This window comes from Sinohyriopsis cumingii, unplaced genomic scaffold (genome assembly GCF_028554795.1).
Source record: "Sinohyriopsis cumingii isolate HCF-2022 unplaced genomic scaffold, ASM2855479v2 utg001742l, whole genome shotgun sequence".
In the NCBI taxonomy this organism is placed as follows: Eukaryota; Metazoa; Mollusca; class Bivalvia; order Unionida; family Unionidae; genus Sinohyriopsis; species Sinohyriopsis cumingii.
In genome coordinates, this window is record NW_028316042.1 from 131,027 (window position 1) to 156,010 (window position 24,984).

The following is a 24,984-nucleotide window of genomic DNA, read 5'->3' on the forward strand; positions in this document are numbered from 1 at the left end:
ATGTATCTAGTGTCCCTTTCTCGCATGATATTGTTTGTGCTTCAGTATATCCAACGTATTTCAAAATAAATTTTATCACAAAACGTCGATGGAATGATCTGAAGAAAAGGTTTCTATTTACAGGTCTAACAAGCGACAAGTATGGTCTTCTTAGACGTAAAAAGATATTTTTTCAGTTTGTGTGTTACCTGTGCAATTCAAAACCTGAGGTAAGATTTCATTAGAAACAAAATATTTTAAGAACAGAGACATTCTAAAGTAGCTGGTTCCCAATCGCATTCGATGTACTTAAGCTACGGTTAAATAAAAATTGCGAACAAAACGTGCAACGCTGCCTACTTTCTCCCTATCACAAATGCCGGAAGATTAGTAGCTCTAGCATCCATCCAAATAAAACATTCTGCCATGCAAATTAATTTAAAAAAATCTAAATACATCCAATGATTAAAAAAAAAGAAAATAATGTTTCTTGTATCAAATATTTCGTTGTTTTTCTTGGGCTACACGACGTTCCATTCTAGTGAACTAGCTCCTTTTAATTTTAGATGAAACACGTTAGCGTTCTTATGTGCACTTTTATAATGTTCTAATATTAATACTGTTTACAGGCAGATGGCTACAATGTCGAAATGGACTCAAGCGCCTTACCAAATACATCTTCCAGATTTGAAATGAATACCGGTACAGCACGGGGGCAGATGGAGAGCACGAGAAATTCAATGTCGATTTCTATCAATAAAGAGGATATTTCGGCAAGGTGAATGTTATTTTATTTATTAGAATCGTACGGGTGCTTGCATACGTCTTTATGTGTAAATACCATATTCGGTATAGTTTAGCTTGGTTTTCTATGTATTGCTTGTATGTTGTCAACATTTTCTGACAGGTTCAGACATATTTATAATTACAGGCTGGATAGAAGTCAACGATTGAAAGACATTTTAGCAAATGACCAGCACCATGTAGTAAATGAGTTTTTGGTCAACATTGATGCTGCGTCAGCATTTGCAGCCGATATCTCTTCATTTGACGTTCAGCTCCCACACAGATCTTTGACACCAGAAGAAGAAGAAGCGTAAGCTAAAAATCGAAGCGGACAAGAAAGCACATAAATTCGCAATAATTAATTTCAGTAATATTGATGTACATAAAGCATTATACAGTCCATCTTCTATTCAAAAGAATGCTCATCTTTTACGCAATCTTGTTGGGTCTCTTGTAAACATTTGTTATTTTACTGATGCATATACATATTTGTTTCATGTAAAATATTCATTTTGTGATAATTACACACATATCACGATTTTTCTCCTTTCTTCAGGTCAGTTATGAATGAAACTGATGGAGAAGTGCCAGTGGATTCTGAAGATAGTATAACCTTTGAAGTAGTCACAGGATCCACTCGAGGAAAAAGAAAGTTAATATCTAGTGCTGGATATAGTTTTATTGTTAAGCGTGAGCTGAAGAATGGAACCATCAAATGGCGTTGTAGCGTGCGTGGGAAGAATACGGAAAGCCCTGCAACCGTGCGACAGACAAGCGACTTTTTGCCAAGTCTTCAGAGCCAAAGGTACACAGCTACTCCTGGGTTGTTAGCAGCCGTAAAAATCAAAACCTAGGTATTTTGCATAAACATGATTAATCTGTCTAAATGCTGGGTCTGTTCTATCAATATGTTATCAACAGTATATATTTATTACATTGTAATTCATTTACTTATAATTAATGTTTGCTAAATCCAGAAGTATCGCTTTATTATATACATTAAACGAGACTGCGTTGATCATCGTCTTCCAAGCTTTCTGCTATATTAACTAAGCAGTTTTGAAAAATTATGCTTTGCAAATAATGAAAGAAATGTCGTCATCCATCCATCCATCCATACAAATATCCGTACACACACACACACACACACACACACATACATACATACTTTGATGTACTATATAAGGTTTGCTTTTCGTTTAGGCCAAGGCATTAGGGAATGAGAAATTGTTTGAAACAGCCCATGCACTGGTTAATGAGGTAATAGACTTTTTTTTTTTTTTTTTTCCTCTCTTTTTTTTTGGGGCACCAGACAGATGCCCCCCCTTTCCTAATTACATAAATTATTTATGTGTTTTTGTATTCCCCCAGATATGTTGTTGTGTATTATTTCATCGTTTTTGTTACGTGAAATTAGGAGTTCGGGTATTTATTCAATCCCTAGTGTTTCTATAGAGGAGTATCTCCGAGAGTGATTTTGATTATCCTTCTCGGTTAAACTTCCTCTTTTTCGTTTCCTCTGTGACCTTGCTAGGGTCTCCTACATCCCATGTTTGCTATATGTTTGTGCTATGGGTTATGTATGCTATAATGTGTTTTTGTTGGGATAGCTTGTTGGATCAAATTCTTGTAGTGCATGAGTTTTCCTATTATATTCCGTATTCATATATAACGGAAATTCTTTTTATACGTTTTGAATTTTGAAGAACGGTGATATCCCCTTATTTTTTGAATCTTATTGATTCTTATGTATGTGATAAATCACCTTTCTTAATTAGATTAGGCTGAGCTCCATGAAGGGTTCACATTTTTTTTTTATTATTATGCTTCTCCCCCATGGAGCAGGTCTATCTTTTAATTAGAAATATTTCAAAATTGGTTCAATCGTAGAAAAAAAAAAAAAAAAAAAAATCTTGGTTTGTGTTGCAATCCAAAATTCTGATTTTATACATTTTCTTTTTTTTTTAAATTTTAGGTAAGTTGTTAAATTTAATTTTAAGTTTAAAATTCAATTTCAATTCCCTAAAAATTTTTATAGATGTTAGTGATAGAAAGGATATAGATTCAGTTTTTATATATTTATTTACAAGAGGGGTTCCTTTCCAGATTCTGCCATGGGCCTGTTCACTTCGCGTAGCGCCATGTGACATAGCCCCATGGCATCATTATCTGTACTTCCCTCTTGAGGTATTCCCTATGTTAAAATTTAATTGGGCCACATTTCTTAATATTATTAACAATAAAACTTGAAATTTTATATAAAGTTGCTTTACTAAAATCACCATCAAGATATAATATACATTGTGGTTTAAATTTACTCTTTAAGTTAACTTCATCAATTATTTTTTTCCTATCAGCTTCTGTTTCCTTACAATATAACATAACGTGTTTCTTATTGTATATTCCTATTTTACACAGCGGACATTTAGGCGGTACTCCGACCATGTGCCGTCTCGCTGCAACCTCTCCCGTCAACCACGCATCATGCATGTATTTGAAGGCGAGGCTTTGTATTTTTAAAGATCCTAATTGTGACCAGTGCCCCCATGCCTTTTTCCAGTTCACATATAAATTTTCACGTTCGACTTTACTTTGTATATTTTTGGTTATGTCATTCCGAATCCATTTATATGAGAGTTTTTCGTCCTGGTCCCAAAATTCTTTTGTGTCCCTATATTTCATTAATAGATCTCTTATACTCTTAAATTTTCTAGGTGTTTCTAAAAGTTTCATTAATTTGTTATTTTTATATATTCCCTCCCTGTTCCGCAACACAAAACCAAACCAATATATATAAATCCCCTCCCATGGTAATTTAGGTTCGTCACTCAGTCGTTTAAATCTATTTAAAATATTGGTAACTTTTAAAATTATGGGGCTTGGTAACCCTATTCCCCCTGATTATTTCGCCTTGTATAATGTTTCTTTTATAACATAATGTAATTTAAAATCCCATATATATTTAATTATAAGTTTATCTATATTATTTAAAATTATGTTATTTATGTTAGTAGACTTCATAATATAATTCAAATTTGTATACATATATGTTTTGGCCACCTGTGCCCGTTCCATTAAACATAACGGCAGAAGTGCCCAGATATCGATATTTCTTTTTATCTCACATTCCTTTTTTTTTACAGTTTTCCTTTTCTTCATTTTTGCCAAAGTACACACCAAGTGCTTTAACGGTATCTTTAAACATATGGGCTGGTATGCTGGAATGCCTACCGCGCCAGTTGCCTATCTCTAAAATTTCTGTTTTATCATGATTTATTTTTGACCCCGATGCTCTTCCAAATTTTTCATATTCCTTTATAAGGTTCTCAAAGGATTTCGGGTCCTCTAAAAAGTTCGTGCAATCATCTGCATGTTGTAGCATTTTCACTTCCTCTTTGATATTTGGAACATTTATACCTTTAATTCCTTTATTTAGTTTTACACTGATACTGAGCATTTCAATTGCTATCACGTCTAATAGCATTGATAGTGGGCATCCTTGCCGCACCGATCTTTTAATGTCAAATTGTTCTGTCATGGCTCCGTTATTTTGAACTCTTGAAGTAATGTTATTATATAGAATTTTTGTCCATTTCCGGAAAGGTTCTCCGAAGCCAAATTTTTCCAGGACTTTCTGTATATAGTTATGCTCTATTCTATCAAAGGCTTTTTCTTGATCAAAAAGTACCATAGCAGCTTTCTGTCCCTTATTTTGTACATGTTCTATAATTGCAGTTATACTTAATATATTATTCTGTATGTCCCTATTTTTGGGCCCACACGTTTGATTTACATTTATTATTCCACCTATCCCCTTTTTTAGCCTATTGCTTAGGATTCTACTTAATATTTTGTAATCCGTATTAAGGAGGGAGATGGGCCTCCAATTTTTTTAGTTCTTCCCTATCCCCTTTGCCTTTATATATTAAAATGATGACCCCTTCTTTCATCGTTTCCGACATTTCATTATTTCATAAAAATATATTGTTATATAACCATTCAAGAATGGGCAACAGCTCTCCGCAAAATGTCATATAGAATTCTGCAGAGAGTCCTTCTTCCCCTGGAGATTTTCCCTTATTCATTGTATTTATAGTCTAAAATTTCTTCTTGTGATATAAAATCATCACATATTTGTTTAAAATTATCATTAATTTTTTCACATGGTATATCTTGTAAGTAATCATCAATTTCATTCTCTGATATTTTTTGAGACGTATACAGTGTTGCATAATAGTTTTTAATATGATCCATAACTTTCTGTTTTTCCATTATTGTTGTTGTTGTTGTTGTTGTTGTGTTGATTTTGACCTTCTCCATAAATTTATCTCCCCCCATTCTTTTCTCTTCTCTTTTATATAATCCCTCTGCTTTTTTATATATCCCCGTAAATTTCCCTGCCCTAATTTCTCTACCCCTACTTTCTATTTTATTTATTTCTTCCAATCTGTTTTTTAAATTGGTCTCTATATCCTTAGCATTGGTTTTTTGTAGTTGGTATCTGATCGCTTCTCTTTCTGTTTTCAGTTTCCTATTTTTTAAATTACAGTGTTCAATCGCTAGTTTTTTTAGTTTGACTTTAAGTTTTTCCCAATCTAATATTATATCACCATATTCCTTATTCTTAAAATCTTCTATCTCTTTCTTTACTCTTTGTATAAAATCTGTATCTTTTAAAATTGAATTATTTATCATCCATCTTCCATGCCCCCATTTTATTCTATTTTTAAAGATTACAGTCATATTAATAAGTTTATGATCGGATATTTTAAAATCTGTGATACTCGTTTCTTTGTATACATTTTCATCATAGTTGTTACAGTAAAATTTGTCTAAGCGGCTTCCTTTATTTATTTTATAATTATAAGTATATTCTTTCCTTAATAAGTTCTGTACTCGGTACACATCCGTTAGTTTATATTTTTTGATAAAAAAAGTCCATATCCGGTTTGATCCTAATATCGTTTGGTGCTAGATCCCCCTCCCTATCTATATTTTCTCCCACCCAGTTAAAATCGCCCCCTATAATTATATTCCCTGTTGCATATTTCTCTATATATTTATTTAAATTCTCTAAGAATAATTTTTTATGTTCCCTATTTGCTGGCATGTATACATTAAATATATGCACATCCTCTATTGTAATATGTATCATCCTACCGTTAAAAACCTTATCTACTTCTATTCTTTCCCATGTCAAACCTTTTTTATTTTTGATTAAAACTGCCACCCCTCCTTTAACATCTCTGTGTTCGTAATCACTAATTAATAAGATCCCATTTAGGTAACTTTCCATTATTATTTTTATATTGTCTTTAAAACCGTTATGCGTCTCTTGTATTAACAATACATCATAGTTTAGATCTTTAGGGAATTTAAATATTTTTTCCCTATTTATACCATTTATATTTATAGACAAGAACTGTAAGTTTTTTCCTTCCATTCTTGTCTCTTCCCAGGGTGTCGCTTTTTTCCTATTCTTTTACAAATTATTATGATTTTTGTGTTATAAACTTGTTTGTGAACAGTCTGTAGGGGGGGCACTGGTTTCCCCACCCCCCTCTGATGTATTTGTACTATTTTGTGTTTCCCCTGCGCTTGTCACTGTTGTTTGGATTGTACTCTCTGACTCTGTGTTCAAGGTTTGTATCGATTCTGTTGTTGATATTATGTTATCTTTCTCCATTTCCGTGTCATTTTCCGTTTCCAGTTCCGATTCGTTTCGCCCCATATCATCTCCCTCGCTTTCAAGTTCTGAGTCTTCTTCTTCTTGAATTTTCTCTATTTCGGCTTCTATAGTTTTCTTTCCCTGTTTATTTTTTTTACGTTGTATTGCCTTCTCCTGTGGTGATATGGCTTCCGAGTTCCTTTTCGCCCTCTTTCTCTTGGGCATGGGCGTCGATGTCAGGGGGGTGTCTGTCTGTGGGCTATCTCCTATGTGTATGTTCTCTAGGATGGCAAATCTATTTTGTATCGTTATCTCTTCTTCATTTTGTACACCCGCTTTTGACGTTTTGTTTGGGCTCAGGTAGTTCTCCCACTCCAAAGTCTTGTGCCCATCTATTTTGGTGATCTCTAGCTCAGGTAAAACTTGTATTTCCTCTTCTCTTTCCTTTTCTTTTTCCTCTCTGACCTGTCTTATCAGATTGAGGATCTCTTCCTGTTGCTTTTGTAGTTGTTGTTGTTGTTGTTGTTGTTTTGGCTGCAGGGGTGCGGTTTTCTGCCCTTGTCCTGATGCTTTACTGGCATATGTTTCTTCTTGTTGTTTGGGTCTCTCCATTCCCCGTTGACAATCTCTAGGTCCATGTCCTTTTTGGTGGCACAGGGGGCAAACTCGATCTTGTTCGCTCCCCCTGTACCATGTTTTCAGACGGAAGCCCAAAACATAGAAGAAGATCGGGATCTTCTTGGCATCTTCTCTGCTGACATATAGGAGTCTATTTCCTGACTTGATTGGGGCGAAGCCCCACACAGTCGCCATTTTGTGTGTGACCACGCTCACTCCCGTCTTCTTTTTGATTTTATCCACCAATTCTTGGCTATCCACCTCCATGGGAAGTCCCATCACGTTGATTTCCGTCAATCGTGGCTCCATGGTTCTTATAAAGGGGGCTGCTTTGTAAACTTGGGCTGTCATCCCCTTTACACTTATTTCTCCCTCTTTTAATAAGGGTATTCCTCCTTTTGGATAGATCACAAATTTATTGAGTCCTCCGTTTTGTAGGGCGTCAATCTTCCCTATGTCTATCCCCATATGATGAAGTGCCATGAGGTAATAGACGTACATGCAGAACCATTACAACCTGAGGCGTCCAGGGTAGCTGAGACGAACCTTGTTAGAATGGTGAACCGGACCAGGTCCGCAAACAGACCAGAAAATCCCAGAGATCTTACGTTTACTGTAAGTGATTCTTTTTTCTGTATACAATCTGTGATTGCATTGTAATTTTTTCATTTTTCTTTCTCCTTTGCTGTTATTGTTCAGATCTTATTAGAGCAATTTAAGGTAGCTATATATATATATATATATATATATATATATATATATATATATATATATATATATATATATATAAATTTCGTACTCGACGTGTTATTTATTCGTATTTATAATAAAATTCTGCCAAGTATTATCAAGCATTCTCTTGAAGAATCCAGTGATAGCACTTTCCGTTCTTTTTCGTATATCTTTATAATTCTCTCTCTCTAAATTTGCCTGGAATATATATATATATATATATATATATATATATATATATATATATATATATATATATATATATATATATATATTAACAGACAACAAAAGTTCAGGCTTTCCTAATCAAGTTATGGGAGAAGTATGAAACCACCAAATGAGCACGAACACATTGCTTAAATGCTGTGCCAGATTGTATGACTCATTTTAGACATAGCAACAGTAAAGCTGGACTGAGTATTGCTTTCCAAACTGGACATTTTTGATATTCACATGCCTAGTGTTTTGTCCATTAATGAGTAATATATATATATATATATATATATATATATATATATATATATATATATATATATATATATATATATATATATATATATATATCTTAGCACCATGAACTCCTTTATTGCAAAAGACCTTCGCCGAGTTGCAAAAATTATACTTCAGTAGAGATAATATTTATATTTGTATTTCAGGTTCGTATAGTAGTAACTGATGTTTTATTTCAATGCATTTAAAAGAAAAGGGAAAATCATAGATAGTTACTGTTTAGAAGTATACTTTTGCACATCATAATCTGACACTTTTACCCTGTCATGAGAATTTTGATTAGTGATATGTGTTGATTTAAACATGCAAATACATGCTTAATATTCGAAAATAAATATCTGAAACCAGTTTTTATATCTCTTTATTTTTAATTACAATTTTCATTCCTCGCCCCTCATTCAGCTCGATGACTGAAAGTAAAGAGTCACTCAAGCGTGAAAAAAATCGAGACGATGAAACAATATTTTGGGGATAACTAACATTAAAGTGTAAATTTTCAAACTTGAAGCGAAACGCATACAGAATTCGACCGATTAACGAAAACAAAATACTGCAATGCTTACCATTTGAAAAGAGGCAATGGTCACCATAATATTCTGTTAAAAATATTATTAATTTTGGACACACGGGATACCACCCCGGTGTTTTCATGACTCGCGATATGTCGGTCAAATCAGTGCACAGCTTTGAAAAGATTTAATGTTTATCCATCGGGCTTTATAAATTAAATGCATTACTTTAGACTGTTTCTGTCAGCAGTTCAGTCGAGTAATTAGGTCAGATTTATAGCTAGTTTTACAAAATTCAACGTAACAATGCCAATAAATGGCAAGAGATATTAAGCAGACTAAACCGATCTTGAAAAAAATTAGTAAAGTTCAACATTTAAAAAAAAAGAAGCTATTATGTGGAAGAGAAATAACAACGAATAGGATGTAATGTGTTTAAAACGTCTTGTTTATTGGGTAGCGCTCCGGTGGCCTAGTGGTTAGAGCGTCCGCCTAGGATGCGGGAGGTCGTTGGTTCTCACAGCTGCCTCGCTTGGCGCTCAGCATTAAGATGTTAGTGTTAGGACTGGTCGGCCTGGTGTCAGAATAATGTGACTGGGTGGGGCATCATGCTACATGTCTGCGGCATGATGCCCCAGTGCTAGACATCGCTATAAACTGCCACACTGCGGACCTCGTAGCGATATGACTGAAAAATTGTTAAAGCTACGTTAAAAATCCAAATCACACACACACACACACACACACACACACTTGTTTATGGGTGCAAAGAAACAAGTGGTAATTGCCATCAATTGTGTCTGTGTTTAGCTGTTGTGCGGGCGACCACAAGTCTTTAATCATCCTAGTTTTTATAGGTTTCGGGAAAGGAATAAATCTAATTCTTCCATATATACAATCTTGATATTGACTGTTAGAATTACAAAGCCCCCTTTTAACGCCATTTCACCATTATCGTTCAAACAACTTTCATCATTATCGATCCAAAAATTGACAAAACATGATACAATAACCAATTCATTATCGCGATAATCAGCTTGACGGAGAGAAATGGTGGCGGTAAACAGCGCACGCAGTTGTGTCTAATTTACGATCGCTGATTGGGTAAACGAACAGCGTGCTTGATAAGTGGCGATAGGTCAATTTCCTATAAACGGTAAAAAGTGGTTTTCATCAGTTTGTGTAACAGCGAAAATAAAAGTACTGCAGTATAGAAAATGATCACTGTAAATGATAGATTAATTTTCTGATCAGTCTTATTACATAAATGAAGAAAACGGGACAAATATTGTCTGATATAACGGCATGCTGAATGTAACTGAAATGGAAAAGAGAGAGGTAGGATTATGAGGTATGAAATGAAATCTTAACGGTAGGCCCCTAAAGTAAAATGAAGACAATGGTGTAATGCTGATGAATTTCTATAAATGTCCGATATTTCCATTGATGTGGGGCGAAATGTCCTGGGCCGAAACGTCCATGGGGCGAAACGTCCATGTACCGGGTGGGGCGAAATGTTCATTAAAGTGGGGCTAAATGTCCTGGGCCGAAACGTCCATAGGGCGAAACGTCCATAATTCGTTTAGTCGGTGCCCGTCAAGAACGATAACTCATTTCGTCACGTGACAGATACTCCATAGAGACGTTTACATGATGGCGGGTGAGGAGATGGCAAGCGCCGTGGCAGACCTGAAAGATGAACGGGTTCCACCGTGTCTGTACTGGTCTGTACAGCAAGTGGCGGACTGGATTGAAGAGCTGGGCTTCCCTTTTTATCGAGTACTGAATGCTTACTATGTTGTAACACTACTTTGTGATTTTGTTTGTGTGTTTTGCTTTGGGTTTTTTTCTTCTTTTTCCTTCGGGAAATCGTGATTTCGAAATCGAAGGTGTTTTACCGTTAACATGTGACTAGAATTACACAGTGCTTATATCTAAAGGCTTTCTGAATCTATTCCTGACTCCCAGTTGATATGCAAACGAGGCCACCAGTCACTACATTAGCACACAAGATCAGAGGGCCACCCAAACGAACAGTAGGGTAACTATTCCATGTGGCAATTTAAGAGCAACATAATATAGGATACCATACGAATTATTTGTTTCCTAAATTGACAGCGAAAACAAGATGTATTATGGATAATAGTGCAATAAGTATATTTTGAGTATGTAATTCTGTTCATAGCAACTAAATCATGCAAGTCCAAAAAGTTTAATTGTTGTCAGCTGCCAGCGAGTATGTTAGAAAATCATAGCTGACTCCATCAGAACTTGTTATTGTACATGGTCACAAGGAGCCCCACAGTCCACCAGTAAAATGCTTTCTAATTTCAATCCTGAAATCTTATCCTATAAAATAAATTTAAACAAATGAGGTTTCATGTAAATTAATAAACAAGAGATTGTAGCATTGTATGACCCAATCTAAAAATAGGAAATGGGATTTAACAAGGGTGACTGATTTTACATCAAGGTTGATAATACCTTATTTTCGCATATATAAGAAGCATGTTATATAAAATTTTACTCACAATAATGTAATAGTACTTAACAAAATAATATTAGATACAGATCAAAACCGTAAGTAAAAAATCAATGCTATGTCATCTGCAGTCAATATACGGTTTGCTCAGTTCGGCAGATGGCAAGGCCGAGTGCGTCTTATATTCGTGGGCATCTTATTTAAAATATTTTTTACACAAATAGTCAAAACCCGCATCTTATATATGGGTGTGTCTTATACTTGGGTGCGTCTAATGTACACAAAAATATGGTGCAGATGTTAATACCCTGAATTTATATATAACCATTATTCATCTGAATCCCCAAGTAGGAGAACTTCAAGCCATAAATATTATTATTATTGTTGAGTCAAACCTTTGAAACATGGAGAAACCAAGTATGAACATGAGGACATTCTGAGATGTTACTTGGAAAGACCAATTGCACAGCTCCATTGTACCACAACTGTGAAAGACTTTTTGCCTGGTCATTGCTTACTGCATGAGGAAGTAAAGATCATCAAGATGTACCTGATTTACTGTGTCATTCATTCTGAATGAATTGGATACAACGTTACTGGTTATATATCTTTAAGTATTTTCATTAACTTACACACAAAATCCAAATTATATCTTTACGTTTTCATATCATTTACAGAATGTAAAGATTCTTGTACAATCTTTGTAAATATGATGCAGAGTGGCATACAAATTGGGTTCTGTAAGGTAATAAATTAAGAGCTTGCAAGGCTTATTGGCAGACAGAGATGTTTTGTGATGCATGGAAGGAAAGATATTTTCCTCTGCAATTCTAAGCCAAGCTATGACAGATCCCAACTGAACTGCAAATCCACAGCAAAGGTGCTCAAATGATATAAAGATGTGGTTTTTTAAAATAGATTCTGCAACATGCCGATAGGTTTATAACATAAAGTGTAGCAGTAAAATGCTGCAAAAATTGCACCATAAATGTAGCTTCCAGAAAACATGGCCATTACTAAATTCTGATATTAGTATATAACTGATCATGACTTAATGATCTTAATATGGGGGATGGGTGTGTAGGGAATTTGAATGTCAAACTAACAAGAAACTTCGTTCACATCAATGATCACAAATAACTCTTTTGCTTCATTTTCACTGTTACTGAACCCATTTGTAAGACATGAAATGCTTAACAGATGAAACTCTTATAGATTATGAAGTGCAGATGTTCAAGTGAAGTTGTAGCAATAATAGTAATAATACTAAGATTCTTGTTCTTTAGCAGGGTTGTCCAACATCTTCAACATAATGCGCACATGGACAAAAAAGGTAAAGTTCATGGGCCCTTTTTGTATCAGTGCAGCTAACACAAAAAATGACCCATGGGCCTGTAGTTGGACCCCTCTGTTCTATAGCATAGTTGCAAGTTTAGCACCTTTATCACCGCTCTGGTGGCCTAATGGCTTGAGCATCCGCCTCAGATGCGGGAGGTCGTGGGTTCAATCCCTGGCCAAGTCATACCAAAGACTTACAAAAATGATACTAACAGCTACCTCGCTTGGCACTCAGCATTAAGAGGTTAGTGTTAGGACTGGTCGGCCTGGTGTCAGGATAATGTGACTGGGTGGGACATCATGCTACATGAGGAGGATTTTAGGAGGCTATGATTTGCTCATTTGTAAGTATTTAGCCAGGTTTTGTGGTATGTGTATCACATATACTAGCTTTTAAGTTAAATCCAATTGCAAACAACATAAATCCTGATCTGCTATCACATAATTCTAAATAAATAAAATAAAATAGATAAATGAACTGCTGTTTTAATAGTCTTAGTGCTGATCGGAACCTGATAGTGTTTTTAATAACTGCTTTCAGATTGGATTCAGTGAATTGTTTGATATATATGATATAAATTTTTATTATATATATTTATTATGTATGATATAAACTTTTGCTTTTGAAATTTCCAGTCCTGTATAACAGAAAATGGAATAGATGGCAGGACATTGATACAAGTGGAATCATCAGCATTCCCTAGAATTGGAATAACTGACTTTGAACATATCAAGGTAATGTGTTTATTTATTTATGATTCAGATACTTTACATCATATTAATAAGATTACATTGACATGTTTTACTTGGCAAGTTAAATATGTGTACAGTATTTACAAGCATGTAGACTAATAGAATATAAAATCAGAATTAACACGTGCGTGTTACCATTAACTATGTAAATTCAAAGAATGACAAGAATCAGGAAATGGATTAAGTTATATGTAAATATTGTGACAACTTCACAAACTGTATTTGAAAATTTTAAGACATTTCTGATTTGTTGTTTTTTGTCTTCACTTTAGTTTATTGCCAAAAGTATACGGGATTTACTTGGTGTGGAAGAGCCATCCTGGAACAAAAGCATTTCTCTTCCACCACGAAGTTCGTTAGGTATGAATTTTATCTTTTAATTTTTTGTAAATTATAGCTTGAAATAACTGTTGTTCTGCCAAAAGTACTTGTATTTATCAAATTTAAAATTTTTGTGGCTGAGACTTTTATTGGAAATTTAGAGAATAAATATTTCCAGTGCTATGAGCAATACTTTCAGGAAATTATTTAGCTCTGACTCACTACATTTTTTTGAGACAAGCTATTCCTGCAGAAATTTCAAGCTTTTGCTCATGTGAAGCTATGTAAGCCAAGCTTCCTCTGATCTTTTCAACACTATTTTTGTTGTTGACATTTACAGTGGATCGGGAGGTGAAAGCCTGTCCACATTTTAAAAGTTGGAATTTCACAAAAACATGACTTTGGTAGCTGCTTTACTCAGGGGTTTCCAGTAATTAGATAACCTTGTATTGAACACCACCTGCATGAAATTTATTATGTAGAATATTTATCATCACAGATATAAATTTTAGAATGTAATGTTTTATTTTAATAAACCAATATACCAGATGAATATCTAGTATTACACAGATTCCACTGCATTGTCACATGATCACTAAATCTTGCAGCCATATTCGAATGCATTTGGATTGTCATCAGCTTTTTCCATTCTTGGGTTGTTTGTAGTGTATCACATGATCCTTTGGTCTCTTAAGTCAAGGAAAATGTAGGTTATGAGATTTTGGATCGTGCAAGCAAGCAGTGTAAGTAGTGGTTGAAATATGAAGTCTGATTTGTAAACACTGTATTTTGGATTTGAGTGGTGGTTCATCAACAGGTCAAAATATGTTTTATTTGTTATATCTGAGAAAATAATCCATCTTTGTACTGATTTCATGCTTTTGGGTCTCAGTGTAACTTTGCTAGACCTGGTTTACTGCCACTGTGTTATGCCAGTACAATGTGCTTTCAGCAGATTGCTTATCTTCAGTAGGTGATGTATTCAGACTTGCAGGATGCATTACAAATGTCCAGCTATTATCTATTTGGGGTGGGAAAGGTCACAGGAAGGTGGAACTGTTAAAGCGAGTCCAAGTCTTGTTCTTGGTAACTTTGATGAATTGACCAATTAACAGGAAAGAGATACCTACAAATCAGCATGGATAGTACATCATATGACTCCATTTTTTAAAAATATTTATTTTGTGAATTGTATCATCATACAAAATCCGATTGTTTTACAAATTATTATTTTGAGAGTTGTACCTCTGCATGTATTAGTATAAACCTGAGGCACACACTGAAAATTACATGAAAAATGACTGGAAAATGTTCAAATGTGCATGTGGTAAATAGTTGCAATCTCTAACATGTTACAAACTATGATTTGATTGATGCTATAAGTTGTCATTGTGTCCATCATTGCAGAATACTTGGAACCTAAAATGTGATAAGTTATTGGTCAGTCCATAAGTATTGTCATTTATATAATTTTTTTGATAGCTTTATTCCAAGTCAGGTTTCAGTTATTCAGTACTTTTTGCAGGATTTCATTTTTTTAAAAATAATTCTGCAGAATAGGGACAATTTGTTGTCACATCAAGTTCAGATAAACTCTTCTTTTTAAATGCAGGTATGTACTTGGAGAAGAAAAGTGCAACAGGAAAGAATATGGACAGTGTAACCTACAGCAAGTTTTTATTATCCTTTGATGAAGCAAAATGGAAGCCACCATTGTCAAATCACTGCCTGATTATGCCACACAGCTGAAATTAAAACAGGGAAACAATACCAAGATCTTATGTACCATCTATACTTGCTAATAAGTTGAGTCCAACTGGTTTGACCCAGATCTGCTATCACATAATGTGGCAGACGGTCTGGGTCAATATAGTTTGTTTGGAGTAAATGTTAAATGTTGCCTCCCTTATACAGTCATCATATTAATTTGTTTCTCACTTCTCATTACATATTAGTGTTTCAGAACAGAATTAGATTAGTATTCAGCCCACAAATCATTGGCACCAGGGCTTCGGCAACAAAACCGGTCATGAGCACTCCAAGCTTTCTTGCTGATTATAAATACTGTAGTATGATTAATTTTCATGGTTTTTGTTGCTGCCTCAAACCACAATTTTAAATCCCCAATGAAAAATGAGCCATGCAGGATGATGACCCCCACGTTTTCTTACAGTGTTTCATTCCGGGAGATTAACGCATGTACTAGTATTTGATAAATCACGTATGCATCTGGGTTAACCCCCCCCCCCATGCCTACATACTAAATGGACACCCCCTTACAGCAGAGTATTAAAGCTCGCACTTCACATTCAACATTGTGTCAATCAAGTCTCATGGTACTCACAAATGCTTCTAAGGTAAATAATCCTCAAATTGCTGAATTAAATAAGTCCTGTTTTCTCAAAACCACTGATAATTAGGTCCGATCTTTCACTCATTGTCGCGTGAGCTGCAATTATCCATTCAGCTTGTGTGTGTGGGGTCTAAGTTGAATTTTACCACTCTTAAGCCACTGTGTTAATGCCATGATCATCAGAAAGTACTGATGGACAGCAGTTTAAGTAAGAGATCATTCATATATACTTTAATAATGGATTGGTCTAGTGTTGTTGGCTGCATCGGCTTCCTTTGGATGTTGTTCACTCAAACGAAAACTTGGCAAAAGTGATTGATCTTGACAGGTATTTTATTTGTGTTCATAGAGATCAAAGTATTGTTTTAGTGTTGTTGGTTGCAGTGGCTTCGACTGATGTTATTCACTTGTTGAAAACACTGTGTAAGTATTGAACTTGCCAGGTCTTTAAGTTGTGCTCACACAGGTGGTAGTATTGTTTTAAACATTAAAGTGATTGTGGTTTGTGTCGGCATAGTTTTATTCCTTTGTATTCTTTATTTTAGGTATTTATAGAGGTTAAACCATGAAATTAAAAACCTACTAATATGCAGATTTTGACAGGCAAAACCACACATTTAAGTACCCATGAAAATGCTTTTTTTTTTACAAACCACAAAAATTGAGCGCAACAAAAATAAATGATACTACACTATGCAGATTGACGACCATCCCAGTCATTGTTTAAAAATTCCCATGCCCCAGAGAAACTGCCGCAAAATTGTTCTACTGCATCTGCAAAGCAGATGTTGGAAGCCAAGAAATAGAACCTAATGTCAAACAGTGAATATAGTTCTGTTTTATCTTTCAAAATTTACAGCAATCTGTTTTAATATTTGGCTAATTTGGCTGCAAGCCGATTAAACTGTTCAGGTTCATTTGGCATCCATTCATTGAATTAAAAATGTGACATGTAGAAAACAGTACATTCTCAAATTACAACAACAACAAGATATTGATTTGCATGATCATATATGGGTCTTTTTGAAATACCATATATACTCCCTATGTCAAGTCAAACAGCCAACAACAAAGATCCAGATCTGCTGTAGCATAATGTGCCTGCAGAACAGGGTCTACATTGTTTGTTCTACTGATTACTCCTAACAAACTGCACAGACCCAGATCTGGCAGTGCATGATGCAATAGCAGATCTGTGTCTGTGCAGTTTGACTTGACAAGCGAGAATATGTTGAAAATGTCATATAATCGGGAAGTTTTCCAGTTGTTCTGTACATGTAATAATATTGTACCCATCCTCTGACTTGCAGGTATTGCTATATAACTCAGATATATTTTACTTGGCATAAGTATATTGAAACCTGGTTTTGCAGACACATCAATATAAAGGATACCTGCTTATAATGGACAATATTTTGGAATATTATTTTTATTTAACCACACTTTGAAACTGGATATAAAGGATATCTATCCACCAAAAGGGTAACATATTTTTAATAAACTAACCTCCTTGTATCTTGAAGGATGATTGCTTAGAAAGTTATAAACATAATTACAATGACAGTTATCATTGATCCTAATGTCAGATCCAGCAGGTGTCTGAATTGTCCAATTAAATTTACGCAGACTGTATATTGTTTTCTTTTTCAATTAGACAGTTTGTTGAAAATTTTAATGTTTGTAAATTTCTTTATAATTTTATGCTTTCTTTAAATCTGCATTTATGTATTACATGCTTATCTAAAACATTTAAATATTTTTTGAACCAGATGAGTAATATAGAATCACATGATCATGTTAGGGCCCATTTGTAGGTACATAGAGAACGTCCAATCAATTTGATAGATTTGCTTCTTACATTGTATAGATAAAGTTACATGTACACATAAATGCTGTAGTTGCTACCTTTGTGAAGAATCATTGCTGTATCTTGTTGACTATGTAATGCCATTGGTTGGTATAGAAAATGCACAAATGGCACAAAACAATAAACTGTGTTTATAACATGGAATGTCTGGTGTCTTTTATCTTAATGCCATATCCTAGTTTAATTGTATCAGGTACACCCATCTACAAGCAGCATAGACCCATATCTGCATCATGAAATGTACAATATTTATTTCAGTAGACTTTCTAAAATTTTCTATCCCAGTCCATCTCTTTTAAGTGTTCAATTCAAGTCATCCCAAATATTTGAGTTACTAATATATATATATATACATGTATAAAGAAATAAACACGTGTGTGTGTGTGTGTGTGTCCTAGCAGGATAAAATAAGATCCTGATTCTAATATATCACATTTATAAATGTGTGTGTGTAAGTGTATCTTTTTGTCAAAACAGAAAGAAGCAAAGGTAAAACAACTTAGCTGACTCTTATAAAGCAAACAGGTGCACCAATATTGATTTCAGGTGTCTGTTTCAATAAATTGTAATAATATACTAGTCCTGCATCTATAATGAGAGCAATAGTAGTGGCTTCAGTATTACCAAGTGGCACAGTGGCACATCATTGTCGTCATTTGTATGTAATAAAACTTTATAAACATGTATGGAAAAATATGTTTTCTGATTTAGGTGACTGTGTAGGTAATACTGTTATATATATTTGATTTAATTTATATTTGATTTAATTTAATTGTTTGTTAGTTTTACATTTTTTAAATTCCATTACATGCTATAGCAATGTAACTTTACTGGATTTGACATTGTCCAGAAATTCAGTTCAATTCCGTTTGACCTGTTTTTTGTAAACAACTAATAATAGAAACTTTGTATCTAATGCTGACCTAGTTCCTGACCTTGATTCAGCAAACTTTTTAATATTCTTTCTCAGGCTGAGATTAATAATTGAATAAATGCCATACTTGGAGTACGTGACAAATAACATGTATCAGTTAGGTTTTTCCAGAGGATTGACCCACATCCGAGCATCTGATTTGTGTCATCGCTAGATTTTTTTAATTGATGTTTTGAGAAAAAATAGTCATTACTTGCCTTAACACTTGAGAAGTTAAAGTGTTTTATGTTGTGACCCGTTTTGTGGCTAATAAGTTTTGTTTTCTTCAAGCTATTTGGATTCCAAGTGATTATTTTTCCCTGGAAATACTTGTGCTCTAAGTTAATTCTTGGACAAGAAAGGTTATCGAAATTTACACAGAATTCAAACACTGGAATATTATTTTCTGTGATTCAACAAAGCTCTGTTGACACATCAGTATGATTCTAACCACAGCATACGTCATCGCCTTCCATTTTGGATTTCATCGGGATTTGAACTCAGTTTCTTTTGGAGTTTTTATTACTAAGATGTCTATTTGTTAATTCTTGGATTATGTTTGGATTTGAATCATAGAACCATAAATTCTTTTTCTCATTTTTACCTTGGTTTTCTAGGGAAATAAATTATTTGCTAAATTTTATAAAGATTGTTGTCTTCACTTTTTTCTTGTTACATTTTGTAAGAGCCTAAACACGTAACGACAACTACTGTTGTTTTATTCCAGTCTTTGTTTTTGTTGTTTTTCATTGTTGGCATTATTTTTCTTTATCAAGAATGTTGTAGTGCTTTTGCTTTTCTCATTTCTTGTGAACGTTTCTGAAGTTGTTTACCAAGTGGATCTTCTTTTTACTTTTCAACCTTAATTTAATCTATTATTCATCTATATTTTTACTTTGATCTTCATTTTAACTTAAAGAAATGCAAGTTAAAGCAAATGTAATTTAAAAAGTTGTTCTGAATCAAACATTTTATTTTAACAAATATTTGTCATTAATTTTAAATTTTTTTAATAATATAATTTGTTGAAAAAGAAGTTGTTAAAAAAACCTTTAATTTAAACAGTATAAAGAGGAAAGTAAAATTTGTTCTGAATGTAAAGTTGAAAAAGAAAGTGAGTTTTGCAAAACAATTGTTGGTTGTTACTCTTTTCTGTTACTTAATTTGAGATCATGGTAATAACTCCACTAGTGGCCTAGTTGTTAGAGCACCCACCTCAGATGCAGGAGGCTGCAGGTTTGAACCCTGCTGAGTCATGCCAAAGACATGAAAATGGTACTAACAGCTGCCTTGCTTGGCACTCAGCATTAAGAGGTTAGTGTTAGGACTGGTTGGCCATGGAGTCAGGATAATGTAACTGGGTGGGACATCATGTTACATGTCTGTGGCATGATGCCCCAGTGCTAGACATCACTTTAAACTGTCACACTGCAGACATCATAGTGATATGACTGAAAAATTGTTAAAGCTATGTTAAAAATCTAAATCACACACACACACACACACACACTAGTTTTGTAGCCTTTTTTCTCAACTCTCCACTTTCTGTGGTAGTCTTTATTTGTATCTGTCTGCTGTTTACTGTCTTTAATACAACAAAGTTTACAATAACTGAGTTTTGTTGAATTCAACTCCTAATAGTTCTATCAAAAGTATAGGGTATTCAGAATGAATTCCAGCAGTGTTCCAAATGATTTCCAACTTTGAAAGTGCTGATATGGGGGCGCTCACCAGTTATTATGTACGTTTGAGAGAGTGACATATAAGGTGAAGTTGTTTGCATTTAAAACATGCACAGTGGAGAGAATGTTGGCATACCTCTATACTACTTTAATTTAGTGTGGATGATATTTCTTTGGATATTGTACTTTTGGAAATTGTACATGATCTAACCACACTGCTAACTAAAATGACTGCTCCCTTGTGCTAAAAAATCAGCAGCCTGAATTAGTCTAAAGTACACTATCCATAGCAGCTATTAAAATAGGGGAAATGAATTTTGCCAGACTAGACAGTACCATCTTCTGAAAGTGCAATGAATGAATTACCAAATATATAAAATGTATTAAAAAAAGGTATCAGCTCTTTTTTTATACAATTTACCTCTGAAGTTCAGGAAGTGAAAATGACCAAGTGGAGCTAGCACTTTTTTGAAAGGTGTACATCTGGAATAAGGCCAAGCTGTATACTGTATAACCCATATTACACCCATCAATCATACAGCAAAATAAAGGGAATTAAAGGTTCTTTGAATTATACCTAAGATATACAAGGTCTTTTTTAAATAGCCAGTATAACCAGTGAGGAAAGGCGGGGAAATTCTTTTTCTTTAAAATTCTAACCCTATGCAAAATACGCAACTGTAGAGCGCCACCTATACCAATATCCTGGAATAGTGTTGATCTATTGATGTGCTTGCTAATAGTATTGATGAATCACAATGATAAAATCCAAAATGTTCTTGAACAAATTTATAACAATTCCAAAATAATGAATTAGGTCCTAAATCAATGAGCACATTGTAATTCCAATGAATAATTTAAATAAATAAATTAAATACTTTCAAGTGAATACAACTAAAATTGATTCAACTAAGACTGATGTTGAAATATGGAACAAACTAATTTTGTTGACTTAAAATTTATATGCAGACAGTGGAATGTTCCATCAAACTGTAAACAAAATTCTTTATAGAAAATTCTAAGATCAGAATCAAGGTTATACTTAGAATTCAAACCTAGTAAACATGTTTACCCAACATGGCATTTGACACGTAAGCCCAACTCTACCCTCAATTATGGACAATTATCAATAAAACAATACAAATTAAGTATACATAATAGTGGTTATTGCAAACCTACAAATAAAGACACACAGAAAGTCGACAGTTGAGAACAAAAAACACTATAATGATTACTTTAGGCAAAGATAACTGCAGTGACAAAAGAAAATAGATCTAATTTACCTTGAGTTATAAGATATATATAGATCTTTGTATTCCTTGCACTTTTGACTTACTTGACCCAGAACAGCAAAGTAAATATTTCTGTTGGACAAATACAAGGTACATGAAGGTTACTGATAACAGATCTCAAAATGTGATGGTACAATCAAAAAGAGAGAAAGGAGAAGGCAGGAAATACTGTTTAAGTTTTGAAACTTCAAACTTGATCATTAAGAGGGTTGCTAAGAAAACTTAAAATTTTATCACAACTTTAATTAACTTCTCTGTAATTGCTTTGGTTTTTCAGTTCATGTGAATTTATAGACTGTAGAAACAATATTGATACAGAATGTAAATTACACTTTTATTTAGGATTGTTTCCTTGTTTTTTCCCATTGCTGATTTGTTGAAATTGATGTGTTTAAATGTCCAGTACACATTATTAGATTATTTTCTGGTTTTTTTTTTCCACTGCTGGTGTCTTGAAATTGATATGGTTTAATGTTATGAAAGAAAGTCTTCATTCTGGTAGTGGTAATTCGAAGTTAAAATCTAGAAACAAAGTGAAGTATCTACGGTAATACCACATGATGCCGTAGTACATAATAATAATCAAGGATGTTACTTCCCTTAGATGAAGTTCAACAACTCTAATACGATATGATGCCATAGTATATATTAATAATCAAAGAGGTTACTTCCCTTAGATGAAGGTCTGCAACTCTAATATGATATGATGCCATAGTACATATTAAATAATCAATGATGTTACTTCTCTCAGATGAAGGTGCGACAATGTCTAGAATATTTAACTGGTCCTGCATTGACAAGATTTGTCATGTCATTCTTTATTTGCTTTATATACTTATCTCCTTCTTAAGTGTTTACCAGTTATCTTTTTGTAGGTTAAATTTGCCATGCCAATTTCCAATTCTTGATTGCATTGTTGATTTTCTTGTTGCTTAGCTACTATTTAAATAGTGGATAAATGTCAGAAGGTGGTGAATATTTTTATCATACATTTGAATGTCCTCTTAACTGTAATCATCATTATGATGGACACATTCATATTGCAACAGTAATCGTGATTACAGTGGACAAATTCTTAATGCAACAATTGAAGGTAATTTCAATGTTAATACTTTATTTCGTTTATCTAATGGGGAACTGAAAACTCATCAGCAAAGTCTTTAAGTGGAATCAATAAATACTTTTAAAAAAATGATAATAGGTTGTTTATAAATAGATTAGCAAAACTATCAGCTGTTGAGAAATTATTATATAATTTAAGATAAGAGATTATATTTTTATAATACTGATGGAAACAATGTACACATATCCAAGATAAGTAATCCAGATTTTTTTATTATCTCAAAGCACAATACCAAGTATGTACACACAGACACAATAGGCAATGATTAGGCATGACGTAAAATAGTTCATTTCATTCTTTGACATTATTGTTTTAAAGAAACCAGAGAACAAACATTTCTTAACCTAATTGTTACAACAACAAAATTTAAAAATTCAAAATTCAAAATAGATAAATTCCACATGCATAGCAAAATTTATTTATACAAGAAGAAGAACAATAACATTTAAGAGGCTATGCAAATACCGTAACAGTTGCTAAATCTATAATAGAATCCAAGAAATCTGATCTTAATAGGAATGAAAAACAGAAATTGGATGTAAAGAAATATCAGCAAAGAAACAGAATCAAATAAAAAAAAAAGTAAAATTGTAAGAACTGTTGAAAAGAATTGGAACTAACTTCATTGGTTGTTGAGCGTTTAATAGAATTGGAGCATATATCTAAAATCAGTATTTACAAAAACAATTCCAAATAGAGAGAGAGAGTTTGCCTTAGTTTAAAGACTAAAAAGCATTTTTAAAAGAGAAAAGTCTGACAATTGCCACCATTATTACAGATATATGTATATAAATATTAACAACAACCAGTACACATTTTACTTAATTGGCTGATAATAGTGAGATGTACTTTGAAGACTGCTGTGGCGGAGCCCAGTGTGCTAATTTGCACAGGTAAAGTTCATCAAGTGGAACAACCCAGTTCATCTTAAGTTATTGGTAAATCCAATAGATGCATACAGGAGAGCAATAAGACACTGCCATGAATGAAAATATATTTATGTCATCTGTATTATGCCATCTGTATTATGCCATCTGTTATTGGTAAGTTTGTGAAAAGAGGCAACATTTCGTTGAAGTTGGATTTTACTCAATAAATAATATTTAACACAAATCATGATTATTTCAGTTGTCCGATTAGTGTTCCTGTGTGATTTGAAGGTGATTCAGGAAACAAGAAGGAGGAGCTCTACATATATTATGAACTTTTGAGAGAGTGACAGGTGTAAGTAGAAGTTATTTGCATTTCCAGCCTGCACAATGGAGAGAATATTGGCTTACCTCTATGTTACTTTCATGTACAATGGACAGCAACTTCAAAAAGTTTTAAAAAAATGGCAACCCGGATGATCCTTAGAGTACGAGGAACTGTGCACACCTTCCCCATGCTCTGTAACCTTCACTGGCTACCCGTTCAATTCAAAATCAAACACAAAATCTGTTCACTATGCTACATTTCATTTACTGGCTCAAGTCCAATATACGTATCTGATCTCACCCATGTGTAAATCCCATCTTGAAACTTACGCTCCTCATTTGACACTTATATTTTCGTTGTTACCACTGTTTAAAAGAAGTCATACGGAAAACGTTCACTGTACCATGGCCCAGCTACTGTACGTGGAACGAATTGCCCATGGATCTAGAGACAAGAACACTGTGATATCATTCAAAAGTGCTCTTACGACTCACCTATTTCGACTACAAGAACAGACTTAAAGACTTAATAATGTTTACTTCCTTACTAATTGTCAGCATGATTTTGTTTTGCAATTTCATGATGTTTGTTTTTGTAATCTTGTTGTTGTACATCTTATGCATTGTCAAATATTGTAAATGTTTAGAGCTTCTAAAGATTAGGCGCTGTACTAAGTCCATATTAAAAGATTAGGCGCTGTACTAAGTCCATATTATTATTATTATTATTATTATTATTATTATGCGTTAAAAGTGCATCTTCACATTGTTTCTTGGAGCTCTCGTGTTTCGAGGACTAGATTTCCCAGATGGAAAATACATTCATGTGTATCACCATCGACATCATTTTGATACCACGATC

General features: G+C 33.8%; 1 protein-coding gene across 1 annotated transcript; it reads left to right on the top strand.

The window, feature by feature from the left end:
- Nucleotides 1-10,432: 10,432 nt before the first annotated feature.
- On the top strand, nt 10,433-18,055 carry LOC149771663 (sterile alpha motif domain-containing protein 15-like). Its single transcript, XM_089948247.1, has 4 exons — nt 10,433-10,581; nt 13,259-13,357; nt 13,648-13,735; nt 15,309-18,055. The coding sequence occupies exons 1-4, from the start codon at nt 10,453-10,455 to the stop codon at nt 15,443-15,445; spliced, it is 453 nt and encodes a 150-aa protein (XP_089804373.1). The 5' UTR covers nt 10,433-10,452; the 3' UTR covers nt 15,446-18,055.
- The last annotated feature ends 6,929 nt before the right edge of the window (nt 18,056-24,984 follow it).